A 16,343-nucleotide genomic window follows, 5' to 3' on the forward strand; every position below is an offset into this window, starting at 1 on the left:
TGTGTACTTTTAAGGTGTAAAGTACACACCTGCATAACAAATTTAAGTAAAAAATATAATTCTGATCCTATGTCAATGATTTTCAATGTAAATATGTTTAAATTGATATTTTCTCATTATATGGCATTTATTTTGTGTAATTCAAAATGAAATGTTCTTACTTTTATTTTGGTTCAGCCTCCAAGGAATCTTGTTTGTAAATAATTCAGTTATTGATTTTTTTTTTGTTAGGTTTTTTTCAGCACTTCCCAAAGCATAGACTTGTATTTGCTAAGAAACTCTCATCCGTTGAACATATTATAATTTATGTCGTATTATTTATGCTACTTTCCTTCCCTATCACTAATTTTATTACTCCAGCCCTTCATTGGCACCCTTTAATGATGTTACAGCATGTGGTCTGATCAATTATTAATGAATCTCAGCTTTGAAAATTGCTAAAAATAATTGTATAGAAGAGATTTTAATTTGTCTACATCAATATTGAGTGGTTTTAGTAGTAATTTGTAGTTTTGCTGACATATTGGCTACCCAGAACTCCTGTGTGGATTAATGAAGGATTATAATGACAAGTTTATGATACTTAGGAACAAAATCAAGATCTGGGAATTTTTTCAGTTTGTTTTGATACTATTTTCATTCCTGAAAAATTTTCCATGTTAAATTACATTTGTTTGAAAGCTACAAGAATTTTCTTCTTTAAAAATACATCATTAAAGTTTAATAAGAACACAAAGTTTGGAGAAGTATTTGGGTGATTGAAATCCTTTTTATTATTTTTAAATGTATCATATTCAAACAACACATACAAATATAATAACTTATTATTTATTCAAAAGAATGTACATTTGTTGTGTATAAATTGATTTCATCCAAGAACATTGTTGATATAAAAATTGATATCTAGCCAAAGATATGGTGATGCCATTTTGAAAGGTGAGGTTCTGTGTCACCAGTAAATCTTTCTCTTGTGTTTTTTATTTATTTATAGCCAAAAGTAGTGACTATTTGAATTGGCAAAACAAAGTGTCTAATGAATTATGTACCTGAATATCAAGCAAGTTGAAACTCTGTATATAAAATGGAACTTTTTAATGAATAACTAAAATGATTTAAGAGGAAAGGAAACATTTAATGGTTTTTTTTCAAAATAGTATCCAACAAGATTTTGAAAATTTCATGACCTAAAACAATTATAAAAATACTAAATTACATTATATGAATTATCCTAAACAGAAAATAGGTACTAGTTAAAAAGTTTATACATCTCTTAGAAATTAGGTATGGCTGTTTCAAAAATATCCCTGCTAATTTCTAAACTCATACCAGGGTGAAGTTAACCATAAGACTATAAGAAGAAAAACAAATCAAGATATCAGTGTCACCCCTTTGGTCTGAAAAGGGTTCATATGAACCAAAAAAGCTTAAAACAGTTATTGGTCTTTTTTTTTCTATTCTATATATAAACCACATCAGTTGGTAGGTTTAATTCAGATACTGAAATTTTAATTTTTGCTCTTCAGTCTCACATAACCTTTCCACAACAGGGGAACCCTTTTAATCCTTTTTCCACAATGAGTTACATTTAAAATTTGATTAAACAATTTTACTATCAATGTATATCAAGGAAATTAACATTATATAGTATGTTATAATTTGAAGTTTTATTTTATTTAAGTTTTAATCCTTATATTTCAAAAGAAACCTTTAAAAAAATACTTAATCTCCAGTTTTCTTGTTGCGTGACCCCCGAGTTATAAAAGATGTCAGTTTTAGCAACCTCTGTATTGAATGTAATAAATCACAGCCTGTGCATTTATGTCTAGACAATAAGTACGTTTTCTTGTCCTATTGACACTTATAATTCAAACTTCTTTTGTTGAATCCAGTAGAAACAAGTAATAAATTTTGCCAATCCGTGACAGGCGCCATGCCCACCATCTGTACTTTGCCTTTAGGTTTACAAGTCGCTTGTATTTACTACATATGTGTATATAATCATTAGAAAGTGCTCATTTTACACTATTATCTAACAAAGGTTATTTTGAAATTTGCACCAGTTGTTGTAACTGCTCGTAGTATTGTTGGCTGCTTTGTTCACAATAGCACTTGGTTGTTTCTTACCTAAACATGTTCTAGCTAGAGAGACAGTTAAATTGCACTTTAGGTTTAGATTTTATATCTTAGTTAATTGTGTATAATTTATATTTTAAAATGCATAATTGAAAGGTTTAAACATTTTGTAAAGTTATCTCAATCATTGCCCCCATTTTTAAGGCTTAGTATCTTGTGCAAATATAAGATGATTTTGCTAAAGACTTTCACATTTCCCCTGAAGATACTGTAATACACTCGGAGGGTGTCGTTAAAATATTATAATTAAACTATAATTGAAAACATAAAGACGTGAAATTACGCATGTGACCCAAATAAGATATTTTTAGATTATTCAATATATAGTTAAAAGATATGTATTTATTTCTATTTCTTAATTTCAAACATTTCATTGCACTATACATTGATGATAATATGATAATGTATAGATAATATGATAATAGACAGAGTTACTGATATGATTGAGAAAATGGAAAATAAAATATAAACATTTACTTTAAAAAATAAGTTGATATTCATTTAGGAGGTCCTAGAGGTTATGCAAGTGAAATTTGAAAACTGTAAGATGAAGAAAAGTATTTTTATGTTTAAAATGAAAACTGCCTTGCACTCAAACTATTCAGAATTTGAGTGCAAATAACTATGATAGATAAATAAAATATTTTTAGTAGAAAGACTTATTTAAAATAATGTTATTCTTTGTGTAGAAGATACTTATAATATTTCACAAAATCTTGCTAGTCTTTATGAGAATATGTAAAGAAAGCTGAGAATTATCATATGTATTGTTGCACATGTATCCTTGGACATAATTTGTATCCATCTGTTGTGAAAGGGTTAAAAGAACTACTAATATTTACTTATAATGTACCATAGTATTAAAAATACTTTAATATTCTTTAGGTTGTAGCCATGGTAAAAACATTTGAGGTGATGATTGTTCGCTTTGAAGAATGGATCCAAGTGATCACAGAGACTGTTGAGAGCAGAGAAATAATCCAGCTTAGTACTGAGGAGTATTTTTATCGAATTGAAGAAGTCATGAACCAGAGAACTGCCAAGAAAGAGGATTTTGATGAGATAGTAAAAACTGGTAAAAACCTAGTCTCTAAAAGAGATGTGACAGATACTACACCAACAAAAGATAAGGTGAAGTCTTTGGAACAACAATGGAAGGATCTTGGGGACCATCTGACTGAAAAACAGAGAGCAGGCAAGACTCGTGCCCAACAACAATCTGCTTATGAAACTTTGAGGGCCAAGGTATTGGAGTGGTTGGGAAATATAGAAAATCGTGTGGAGGAGTTGGATGTTGTAGCAATAGACCAGGATGTTCTTCAGAAACAAGCTGCAGAAACCAAGGTGAGTATCACGGTGTTGTAATAAGGGATAAATTTTGAAATAGTTTTGATATATCTAATCTATAAACACACTTGTTTTAAAGAAATTAAGGTAACAGTTCTATTTCATAAATTATTGCTTGCTCTAATATTTAATAAACTATTTTCTCAATCACGTGGTTTGACGAAAGTATATCTTAATCAAACCAAAGTAAGGCAAGAAAGTAAACATGTGACATACAAAAAGAAAATGCATAAACTGTTTTGTATTTTTGAACTCAAACAACCAAACTATTTCTCATGTACTCCTTTTTACCTGAAATTTTACCTCTTTTCTTGCAATATTTACTTTGATGTACTCCTTATCACCTTAAGGTTTACCTTTTTTGTAACTGAATTTCATCTGATGTACTCCCTATCTCCTGAAGATTTACCCTTTTTGTAACTGAATTTTCTCTGACATACTCCTTATGACTTGCATTTTTGTAGCAGAATTTTCTGTAACACACATTTTCCATTCTTTGTCATAAAGATAATGCAAACACCATAATGAATGTCCTAATATAAATCATATGACTATTTTTCTGATAACATATGTTTGAATACTGTGGCTTTTCAGTCACCCTACTTATCATATGACTGTTTATTAAAATAGTAAATTATGAAAATGCTTATCTTAATTAAAACAGAAAGTTAATATTTTGTTTTTATTTTCAATTTAGTAATAAGTAATATTAGTAATAAGTTTAATGTATACATAAAATACTGTTAGGCTTAAATATTTTTGATGAAAAATTTCACCGTGGATTGTAAAAGTTCTGTATGTGGGTTTAATGAACTTGTAGATTAGGTTGGAGATCCTTGTTTTAAACTTAAACTTTTTAATGATATTCTGCTAGCATCTCATTAAGGAACACACAGACTATGCACCAACTGTTGATAAGGTCAATGACCTAGGTAATTCGTATGATGCCATACTCCATGGTGAGCGAGGAGACAGTCCCCGTCGGCGAGCAGGTAGCCCCACAAAGAAGGTTGCCTCATCTCCATCTGTTGCTCCTTCCAGTCCGACAAAGAAATCACCACCTAGTGAGTACACAGGTAGTATCAGGCTTTTGGTGGCAGTGCTTTAAACCTACACTTTTTCTGCTGTTTTAGTCTTGTATATACTGTAATGCTAAGTCAGAAACTAGTAGCATCGTATAATGACTCATGAAGAATAATTTATCTTTAGAAGAACAAAGTTTTTTTTTTGTTGTGGTTGTAAAGTCATGTCACTGGTAGCTGTAAGCCAGTGTTATTAATACTGTTGGCTTGAGAAGTAATTAATTTATTAAAGAATTGATTAGTTGTTGTAAAGAATGCAGTAAGACGTTGGATTCATACTTTCAAATAATTAGTTGTAATGTTAAAATTTGACCTGAAACATTATTATTGAATGTACCAATTACTTATAAATAATTATAGATATATTGTGAACTAAAATTTTGTAGTTGCTTTAACTAAGCATTGCTTTGCTTTGTGTACAATACTAAACAGCATTTAATCAAAAGTAGTTATAATACTAACATGGTAATAGTAATATTTTGGTAAATGTTTAGTTAACTAAAAGTTAGCAGTTAAATGCTCATTATCACTTTTTGATTCATTTTCAGAAACCCGACGTTCTCCTGATGTTCAGTCTCCAACGCAGGCTAAGTTCATCCAGAGTCCTTTGTCTACTGTATCAAGTGGATTCAGCAGTCAGCGTAGCTCAGCTGATAACCTGAGAGGAGTAGAAGGTAAGCAGTTATTTTTAACTTTAAATTTGTATAATTTAAACGATTTGCAATTCAATTTTTTAAAGTATTTTCAGTGGAGAGTTGTTTGCTTTTCAGAAGTTTCTTTACTACTTGTGAATGTGTAAATATATTTGTTTTGCCTTTAACCCTAATTCAGGAAACACTTTGTTCTGTTTTTTCTTCTTATTCTCAAATTCAGTACAGTAGTAGCTGATATAATATTGTTTTATGTTGTTTATGCACTCACTCCTCATTTTCATCTAGCAGCAGCTTTAAAACAGCTATTCAGATCTGATTACAGTTTTAAAAACAGTTGTATCAATCCTATTATTTTCATAGTCCATAAACTGATTACCAGTTTACAGAAACTGCTAAATTATTTATATTGATTATTTAATCTCTCCAGATCTGTCTCCTGTTCAGCAACAATTGTCAGAAATAAACAACCGATATAGCTTGTTGGGAGTGAAGCTGTCTGACCGTCACCAAGAGATTGAAACTTTGACAGAAGAAGTGAAGCGGCATTTAGAAACAATAAGGATTCTCCTAACTTTTGTTAAAGCAAAGGAGAAGCAGTTACCTCAAGAGGCTCTTCCTGAAAACAAAGAGCAAGCTGGAAAACAACTACTGCTGCTAAAGGTTATAGTGGCTCTTATTTATTTCTTTGTAGAGTAAAAAGGTATATAATATTTTCAAAAATATTTCTTCCACAGCAATAGAAATATAGAGTACAGTTTAGTGATATGTTCTGTAGTGGAACTGAATGCAACTTTTTGTTTTGGTACTGTTCTAGACAATCCAGGAAGAAGTTCAGGAAAAGCAACCAGACATGGACAGAGTGAAAACACAGGCTCAGGATCTTCTCAGGAAAAAACCAAATGTACTTGGATCAGACAATCTTAGAAACCAAATCAATGAACTAGGTGAGCCTTTATCAGTTTTTCTTTTAAATGTTTAAATTGTTCCACTTACTTGATTTTTAGGTATCCTTCTTCACAGTTTCTTTTCTTGTGTTGCTGAAGAACTAATATTTGAAATGTGCTGATGAACTAATTTTTAAAACTCTTTAAGGAAATAATATTTAAAACATGCTGATGATCTAGTGTTCAACAGTTTCCAGCTTGATGTTAATATATTGTCATATCAGTATCTTCACCTATTAAACATTTGTATCTTATAAACATCACCATGTCTGAAACATATTTTGAACCATAAAATATGATAACAATTAAATGTTTTCAAATCTTAATTTGTTGCATAGTGAATTTCATTTCCATGAGTATGTAATATACCCATAATAAGTTGATCTGATTTACAGGCTTCGCACATGTTTGTTTTATAATAACATGATCTTTCACTCAAAATTAATCAGTAATTCTATTTTAGTTTATATGCAGAATTTTAGCCAATTTTTATATCTTTGCACAATTATGTTTGTTTTTACTTTTTTCAATCCATCAAACATTTTTTCAACAGCAACAACTAGTCACAGGACTAATGGCATCATAGTTTGTTGAAATAAGTTTTGTAATAAAATATCTTGTATATTGTTAAAAGAATTATAAATAGATAGTATTGACCTTCTTTATCTTATTTTAATATGTAGTTTACTTCAGTACTTCTTTTAGATGTTATGTACATCTGTTTCAAACAGTTAAGATCTGAGCTCTAAGATCTAAGATTTCTAAAACCTAAGATCATGTCATGGCAGAATTAATCTTAAAACACTGTTAGTTTCAAATAACCAGCAGAAATTTAAGTAAAGCAAAAAAGAAGCTGCTAAAGTAATTACTTAACAAAATATACAAGCAGATAGAATTTTTTAAAACTTTAATGCCAAGCCGGAAAAGGTTAAAACATGCTGATGATCCTTTATTCAAAACATATTAATTAACTAGTATTTAAAACCAGCTGAGAAAGTACTAAATTAAACTAGAATTAGATAGTCCTAAGATCATAAATTATATCAAAGTTTCTTTAGGTCATCTACTTGTTACCGAGAGAGATATTCATTGATCTTGTTATACTTATTTGTACATGGGAGATGTAGAGTTAACTTTTTAATGTTCATTCTTCTAGTTTCCTGCTGGACAGAACTAATACAAGTCACCAAACAACAACTAGACTTGCTTCAGGGATTTAAAGATTTCCAGGATACTCATGACATAGTGACTAATTGGCTGACTCAGAAAGACAAGATGTTGCAGGTGCTAGGGCCAATTGCTTCTGAACCACGTATGGTTACCTCTCAGATGCAACAGGTTCAGGTATTGTCAGGTTACTTGCTGTTTTTGCTAATCGTGTGGTTCATAATTTCATTGACAAGGATTAATTAACATTTTAAAAACTACAATGAAATTTATGTTGTATTAGTAAGTGCAGATATAGAATTATGATTAACTATCAGTTCTTAATGAATTTCAGTATAAACCATTAACTATGGTATATCATAATAGTTATTTTTTGTACATTAATTGTTTTTATAGAAACACTGCTTGTGTGTTTTTCTGATTGTTTTTTTTATATGCACAATCAGGTTATGAGAGAAGAATTCAGGTCTCAACAGCCTCTCCTGGATCGTTTGGATAGCTCAGGCCAAGCAATTATTGATAGCCTTGGTCCAGCCTCTCCAGCCAGTACTAAAGTTCAGGACCAAATGGACACCATCCACCGGACTTGGGATGATTTACTTAGACAGCTTGCTGATCGTGAGAAGAGTTTAGATGCTGCATGTGGTGTCACTAAAGAATTTCATGATACTCTGAACAGATTGCAGGTCTGTCTGCAAGAGATTGGTGACAACTTTGATCAGCTATCTGAAAGTTCTTTTGACATTGTACAGCAGCTGAACACACTGAATGTAAGAGTTTAATTTACCTTATTTAGAGCAGTTCCTAAATGTATATGTTTTATTCTTTGAAAAAAAATTTTAGGCAGAGTATTCATGATGAGTGAACTGGAATGGATGGCATCTGCCTGTTTACTCATTTTATAGGTTTTAGTGTATGTTTTTTTCTAACACAAACAATAATAATTTTCACAATGTCTGAGCATCTTTGAGCATTATCAGAAGTGATTAACTTTTCTGTGTATTTTGTCTGAGTAATAGAACATGATAATCACATTGTGTAAGATAAAGTAAGACCAGAAAATTTTACAGTAAAAAACAAAACATTATAACTCAATTAAAATTATATTTGTGTAAAGAAACTTTTGCACAATTGAATGTATTTCTATTTACTAATGCAGTAATATAAGAACTGGTGTTCAGAACTTTTTGAGTCAAATACATAATACATTTTAATGAAGTGACAATTCTATTTTGATAGGACTTGGAGGGACAGCTAGAAAGTCAACGACCTCATCTTGCAGGAGCTGAAAGTGTATGTGAAGAGTTGTGTGAAATTCTGAGTGATTCAACCTCCAAGACAGAGATAAAAACCAAGCTTATCACATTTCAGAAACAGTTTATCAATCTCACCAAGAAGATAGGTCAGTGATGTTATTCTTGACCTGAAAATGGGTTTGGTACTTACATTGTAAACAAAAAAGATGTGGCTGCCCTGCATTCTATGTTGAAGAAAAATTCTACTAATTAAGTGTTTGGTTTTAAAGTTTTAGTTAAAGGGGAAAAAAGCATAAAATGCTTGTAATTCTACCAAATTTTTATGCAGGATGTATTCATATTCAACTAAAAAATGCATTATTATTTTACCAGAATAACATTTTAAAGTAGCAAAGGTTTATTTTGTGTTTGAATGTCATTGAAATGGACAAGCTGTCTACTTTAACTGGTGAAGGTTTGATTCATATATGTACATCTTGTTAGGTACATATATGTGCATCTTGTCACAGAAAACCTGTATGCTGGGTTTTATAAGCATCTGATACTTCAGTGTTTGTATCTGTAGATTGAAAAATTGGTTCTCCTATTTGGATCTGTAAATTACTGAAATAGGATACTTTTGTGTTCTGATTGTAGATGGCTTAAAATATTTTTGTTTTCCATGTTTGTAGATTATAAAATTTTGAGAACTTTTGCTTAGGTTAGGAATAAATATACACAATTCTATTTTATGTCTTTAGAATATAAAGCTAAAAAAGTTTATTTGTTATTGTTTTTAAATTGTCTGTCTGGTGTAGGGAAAGTTCTTATCTGTTGTTTGTTTTGCAGACAACAGAAAGGCTGAGCTTGAGTCATCTCAGAAAGAAGATCAGGAGTTCTATCTCTCCTGTGAAAACATCAAGATCTGGTTGGATAAGATGCAGGACTGTTTGTCCAAAACCTTGAACATTTCTGCTGACCATGACACCTTGACCGAACAAGTGAAAGATTTTCAGGTAAGGTGCAACACACTAAAATAAATGCAGTATGTTTGTAATAACAGATAAATATGGTTTTATTTCATTTCATAGCATAATGTTCTACTGAAATTTATTTTCAGCTGTCTACATATCTGGACGTTATTTACTCTAGCATTGAAATTCAGCCTTTTTACTTTAAAGTAATATTTTTACTTCATGGATTTAAAAGCTAAGTATTTTGCCTAAAACATGTAATATTTATTCAGGTTTTTATCATGACATTTCCATGAACTTACATTAAGACTCTGCAGTTGTGTATAACAAAGTTGAATTTTTCAAAATTTTTAAAATCTCTGATATTTCCCTTACGTAGCCATTATACAGAGATGTTTTAGATAAAGAACATGAAGTCCACATTTTGCTAAGTAAGGGAAGTGATGTGGTTAACAAAATAACCAATAAAACAGAAGCTCTTCAGCTAAAGAACAAACTGGATACCATCAAAATACAGTGGGATTCAATCCGTAAAGATGCTCATGATAGGTAACTCATTTCCACTTTTTATTTATGAACCATATATATGAGTAGCATTTTTTATTTGCTCTTAAAAGTAATTTTTGACTTAAAAAAATTAAAGAAGAAGGAAACATGATTAAAACTCTAATTTTGTATCTACAAAAGACATAAAAATAGCTTATAATTTTATATTATATATTTTTGATATTCGTATACAGATTTAAATCATTTGATAGATGTTACAAGTTTGAATGTAAAATTGGTTTCAACAAGCAATTTGTATTATAATTCATTTTAGTTGCCTGCTTTTGAGAAACTTGTTAGAGTTGAAGACAGTGACAAAAAAAAATAAATTAGGCTTTTGACATCTTTTTGAGTAGTGTGTTTTGGTTTTAGGCAAAACCGGTTACAGAGATGTGCTGATACCAGCCGCCGGTTTCACTCAGCACTTGCTGAGTTTATACCTTGGTTAGAAGAGTGTGAAAAGAAACTGGACTCACTTAAACCAATTTGTTTCCAGAGAACAGAACTTGATAAGCAAGTCAAAGATATTCAGGTACTTTAGATAAAATTTGTTACTGGTCTTTCTTCATTTTTTAGTGTAGGTTGTTATCCAAAGATGCCACTTTTAACATTTTGAATGTCTTATAAATTTTTTAATGTATGAATAAATCATCACATATGAAAGTGGCACAAAAACTTTATTTGTATGTAGGTGACTGTTATTATTTATGTTAAAGTTTTTATAGTAGTAAAGTTCAATTTTGTTAAATTGGTTCCAGTTAAAACATTATTTTAATTGAGAATTTATATGAATGGAAGCTACAAAGGAGAAGTTAAAATGAAAAAAATAAAGAATGAAATTCTAGTATGATAAAACTCTTACCAGAAACTCTAAAAACAATGTTACCTTTACAGACATTTAAGAATGAATTGTCACGTCACAGCCAAGAATTTGACAACATTTGTAGCTTTGGTGAGGTCTTACTAGATCAAACAGATGTGGACCAACAAGATGTGCAGCAGAAGTTAAATGAACTGAAAGAACGCTGGGATAGATTGAATCAAGGTATCTTGATGTTAGTTGATTCAGTATGCTAAAGCACAATCAGTAGTTTCTACTGGTGGAATCATATGCCATGGTTGTGTAATATAAATTCAGTCAGTCGCTTTGAAAATTAACATAAGTTATGTTAAGTGTAAAAACATTCTAATAAAGCAGTTTTTTTCAAAGTAATAAATTAGATAAGACATTTTTGATATAAGTGTTAAATAAAAAGTAATAAGTATTTATGTTAATATGATCATCAGAGAATATCATTTAACAATATAAATTCTTGACAGTAAATGTTATTAATGTATAGTAATGGTTAGAAAGTTACTCATGTTCATATTGTTTATCTTTATTTCAGGTGTATTGGAACGAGCTCAAGCTATGGATAATGTTTCTCGATTGTTGATCACATATCATGACACTACCCGAGATGTACAACATACTTTACAACGACTTGAAGATAAGATGACATCATTTGATGGTCTCAGTGATGTTGTATTGTTAGACAGGTTAAAGGTATAACATATATATATATAGAATGAAGGATGATGTATTTTAGAAAATGTTGATGGTGTATAAATTTATTTTATTTTTTAAATATATTACACGTTCTTTCCTTTGAAGTTATTCATTATTTCTTTCACTAAAATTAAAAAGACCTGTAATGTTAAACAAAAAAAAGGAATTATGTCACTAAAGACAGATGACTAAAGCTTATGTAGTACTTTTATTAGCTTAATGGTTTAGTGACTTAATTTTTAGAAATATGTAGTTTTAGTAGAATAAAAACATGTTTCAGTGTTCATTAAATCATTTATTTAGAAAATATAATTGTTGTACTTGAATATATCATTTACTGTTGAAGCACAAGAATTACAGTTTTAAGATATTTTTTCATATTATTAAAATTAATTGAACTGTCTATATTGGGAAGGTACTCCTAGAAGAAGCAAATGACCTTTACCATCAGTTAGATCAAGTTCGAGATTCTGCTGATCAGTTGTTATCTAATGCTGGTCCAGACTCTGACATTGATCACATATCTGAGGAAGTTACCACATTGGAGAATCGTCACAAGCATCTGATTAAGACTCTCGAAAATCGATGTGCTCAACTGGAGTTTGCTACAAATGTTCTTTTAGATTTTACGGTTAGTCAATGAAACTGTTTAACTCCTTTTTTTCTTAAATCTGCTAGTGATGGTGTAGAAACAAACAAACTAATGACTATATATTTATTTTGAATGTTATAGATTACTTTATGTTTTTAATGAGATAGATCATCATGGGATAGACACAAGTATAGTCGACACAAAAACAAAGGTGGAAAAACAACTGAAATTGTAATGTCAGTGATTTCTTAATTAAAACAAACATGAAAATTCCATTTGTAGAAGCTTTAAAGAAACTTAATGTTATATTTGAATTTACTCTAAGTACTAAGGGGTATGTGTGCTTTATGCTTACTTGTATTTTTGGCTATCAGTGTATTTATACCAACTAGTGAATAAATCATATATGTATGTTTACTAAGGGGGATTGAGATATATTGTATATCCACTATTTGGGGAATCAGTCTTATGCATATCTACCAAAGTGAATCAGTTACCTGTTGATCTACTAAAAGTGAACCATTCTTCTGTATGCCAACTAAGTTGACCTGGTCATCTTTATGTCTCGAAACTGGTGACTTGGTCATCTGTTACTCAGTAAGATAAGCCAATATTGTATATGTTTACTTAGGTGAACTAAATATTTTTTTGTCACTAATGTGAGATATTTTTCATTCCAAATAGAATAAAGAGAAGAAGGTTCAGCAGGACCTGAGGTCTTTAGAAGAAGAATTAGATAACATGGCTCCTGTTGCTCGAGTCATCACAGTTGTGCAGACTCAAATTGTGGAAATTAAGGTGAAAAACACTTACTAATTACTGTTCTCAATAAGTGTAAAACTTGATAATAGTTAATTATCAGCTATCAGAGAAAGCTCTTCAAAGATTTCATCTAACACAGTACGAACAGAATTTCTTGATGATGAGAATATATTTGGTATTGTACCAGTTTTTAAGATGTTTAGTTATAAGTAGAATATGTTATCATTAAGTTTCAAAAATGTTTCATAATGTTTATAACTTGTTTACAATATTTTCATGAGTATGATAACCTGGCTTAGCAGGAAACTATACATTAAGGTTGGTTTTTTCTTATTACATTATAAATAATAATAGATAATATGTTTGGTTTATGTGAACTATGCTAATTCTAAGAAAGAAAAGAAAAGCATTATTAAAGAAATAACTTCATATAAGCTAGAAAACGTCCTCTCAAGCACAAATGATAATGTTAGTTACTGACAGAAAAGTACTTTAGCATATTTATACGTTATTCTTATGGCCAGTATGTAATATCAGTTATGCATTTCAGGACTATATGGGTCTCTTGGAAAAGGTGAATGATGATATTGAAGATGTATGCCAGCAGGGAGAAAACGTAATTCGCCAGGGCTATGCTACAGACGTAACAGCTTGTAGAGAAAAAGTAAGGGCTGTTGTAGTTATGAAGTGGTTATTGAGTCAGTGCTGTAAATTTAAAAAAACTACTTTAATAGAGAGAGAAGATGCTATAAAATGAACTATTTACTTATTATTTTACAGAGTTAATTGAATTGTTTTATTAGAAATACTTTTGATTAAAGATTACAACTGTGCTTTAGTTACTATATATATATATTTTATTCACTTAGCTGTAATTATATGCTAGTCAAATATTGAAGAATGTATTTGCTATAGTTTCATAGTATGTTTTGTTCAAAATGTGGTTTAAAGTGATAATGTTTTTATGCTGCTCAAATGTTGAACAAAATGATCCCAGTCTCTTCTCTGTAATAATAACTGAACTGATAATGGTCATAGTATGTGTGGCTGTTCTCAGTACTTCAAGTAATTAATATTTTACCTTCAGCTTCACAACCTGCGTCAACAGTTTTCTCGTATAGAAGAACGAGCCAAGGTACGTTACACCATCTTGGAGAGCAGTCTTGCTCAGTTAGAACGTTTCTATGAAGACTACGGTGATACAATGACTGAACTAGATAAAGCTATCAAAGAAGAAAAGAATTTCAAAATCATAAGTGGGGAAGTTGAAACGATAAGATCGTTGCAGGAAGAATTTAAGGTTAGTGTGGTATTTTTGTAGATATCCATTAAAACAAATGTTTTTAATTGTGCATTATCAGTTGTTTATTTTTTGTAATTTAAAATAGTATTTTATGAATCATGTGTAAAAATATTTTCAAGCATAAAAATGCACTTAAATTTTTCTTATAAAAGAATAAATGAATGAATTAATTCTCAGCATCTTCTTCTGTTAGCTAATCTTACATTACCACATAGTTTAGCATAAAACGTTGTAACGGTACTAGTGATGGTAAATGGTTTATATGTCTTGAACTGTTTGAATTTCTATCACCCTCTTTATATAAAACTTAAAGGTAGTTTCTAGGTCAGCAGTTTGTGTATGAATTTTGATGGTGACACTTTTAATATTTTCTTAGCTGCAGTATTTTATATGAACTTACATGTGTACACTGATAATTCACTACATAGTTCAGAAAGAGAAAAAAACACTATCAAGTTTTTGAAGATGCTGTTTCATACAGAATTCATTCCTAAGACATTGATTGCTTTGCAGATTTTCCGTAGAACCCATATTGAGCCCTTGAGTAAGCAGATAACAGATGTGAACAAGCTGGGTCAAGGTCTAGTTCAGTCAGCTATGCCAGGCGTTGACACTACTAAGCTGGAGCAAGATATGGAGACTCTAAATGAGAAGTGGAACAGTTTGAAAGAGAGGGTACGTACATAACCACCGTTTTATTTTTACAGTGTATTGTCTAATTCATTAAATTTAATAAATGAATGTCATAGAGGCATGCTTTGTGGTAAAAGTTCTTTTAGAATTTATATTGCTGCTTGCATAATTACCAAAATATTTTGTTTAGGTAATGCCATGCAAAGATAATTTACAAACTACACCCTGTACAGTTTCATCAATATCATTGTATATTAAAACACATAATTTCAATTTGATAATGCCTGCCTTAACTCTCTCACTACGGGCTCAGTCCCAGGGACCTACCTCGTAACCATTTTGTGCTTATTATGGTTTTCATACTATAACTTTTAATACAGTAAGCAATCTTCACGAAATTTTACAGATTACCAGTAAACAGTACAAGGCTTTCGTATACAAAATATCACATTTTTATATCAAATTTTAAGATATTTTAAGTAATGATTTGGTCATGCATTTTTTCTTTTCAAATGTTGACTATCCAACATGCAAAGTAATTTTGATTTTAAGATTAAAAATAATTTTATAAATCAGAAAATTTTCAAATTTCACATGTGAAATCTTTATAACTTCCAGATAATTATCAAACTTTTTTTAGAAAAACTTTATATTTTATCTCTCATTTTCACTATTGTATCCCTGTGTGGGTTTGGTCGATTTGATTGATCTCATAACCACCATAAAAATTAGGAAATAGATATAAATTATGCCTTTTTCGTTCCAAAATGACTACATATTAGAGCACAAAAACATAGAATAGATTAAATCTATTAAGTCTATATAGATTAAATCCCATAACATTATACATCTATATATATTTATTATCTTTATTTTATTGGCCTTTCAGCCATGCCTGACTAACATTACAGAAGTAGCAATGATGCTGCGCGTGTGCATTCATGTTACCATATCCAAAAACATAAAACTTACATTTACAAAGTGACCTGTCTTGGCTGCATTCTAGTGCATACAGTCATATTTTGGTTATAATACATTATATATATGTATATACATTATTACTATTTACAAATAACTTCTTAAAGCTTGATTATTTGTCTTAAAACATAGAACAGTAAATATAGAAGTATAGAAAACAACTATCTCTTCTAGTTACGAACTTTGTACTCTTTTGCTGCTTGCCATATGTTGCTAAGCCTTTATCAAATTTTGCATGTGGAGGATATAAAACAAAATAATTTTTTTTAGGTTTTATATTTGCATTTTGAAATAACAAAAAAATGATAAATTACTCTATCAATATTCCAGAATTCCAATGTAATTTATCAAACTTAATTTGTAAGCTGTATTTGGGTCTAAAAAAATGTGATTTTTTTAGCTCACTAATGTCTTACATTACTGCTTGGAATCTAGCATGAAAAGA

At 30.1% G+C, this 16,343-nt stretch overlaps 1 protein-coding gene across 12 annotated transcripts in view; it reads left to right on the forward strand.

Annotated features, from left to right (window-relative positions):
* The window catches only part of LOC106457803 (microtubule-actin cross-linking factor 1-like), a 248,974-nt gene that overhangs the window by 198,520 nt on the left and 34,111 nt on the right, over positions 1 to 16,343 (forward strand). For 11 of the 12 annotated variants that reach the window (XM_022383849.1, XM_022383850.1, XM_022383853.1 and 8 more), the window contains 18 exons: positions 3,019 to 3,477; positions 4,355 to 4,556; positions 5,111 to 5,236; positions 5,643 to 5,875; positions 6,030 to 6,159; positions 7,316 to 7,503; positions 7,773 to 8,096; positions 8,566 to 8,728; positions 9,411 to 9,577; positions 9,915 to 10,084; positions 10,454 to 10,613; positions 10,976 to 11,126; positions 11,470 to 11,627; positions 12,046 to 12,261; positions 12,907 to 13,020; positions 13,535 to 13,648; positions 14,072 to 14,284; positions 14,801 to 14,962. In XM_022383849.1, coding sequence (XP_022239557.1) covers positions 3,019 to 3,477; positions 4,355 to 4,556; positions 5,111 to 5,236; positions 5,643 to 5,875; positions 6,030 to 6,159; positions 7,316 to 7,503; positions 7,773 to 8,096; positions 8,566 to 8,728; positions 9,411 to 9,577; positions 9,915 to 10,084; positions 10,454 to 10,613; positions 10,976 to 11,126; positions 11,470 to 11,627; positions 12,046 to 12,261; positions 12,907 to 13,020; positions 13,535 to 13,648; positions 14,072 to 14,284; positions 14,801 to 14,962 — 3,450 coding nt within the window. The remainder of the gene's footprint in view (positions 1 to 3,018; positions 3,478 to 4,354; positions 4,557 to 5,110; positions 5,237 to 5,642; positions 5,876 to 6,029; positions 6,160 to 7,315; positions 7,504 to 7,772; positions 8,097 to 8,565; positions 8,729 to 9,410; positions 9,578 to 9,914; positions 10,085 to 10,453; positions 10,614 to 10,975; positions 11,127 to 11,469; positions 11,628 to 12,045; positions 12,262 to 12,906; positions 13,021 to 13,534; positions 13,649 to 14,071; positions 14,285 to 14,800; positions 14,963 to 16,343) is intronic. The other variant, XM_022383847.1, reaches the window with a different exon arrangement.

The sequence above is a fragment of the Limulus polyphemus genome, unplaced genomic scaffold (assembly GCF_000517525.1).
Source record: "Limulus polyphemus unplaced genomic scaffold, Limulus_polyphemus-2.1.2 Scaffold375, whole genome shotgun sequence".
NCBI classification, from domain to species: Eukaryota; Metazoa; Arthropoda; class Merostomata; order Xiphosura; family Limulidae; genus Limulus; species Limulus polyphemus.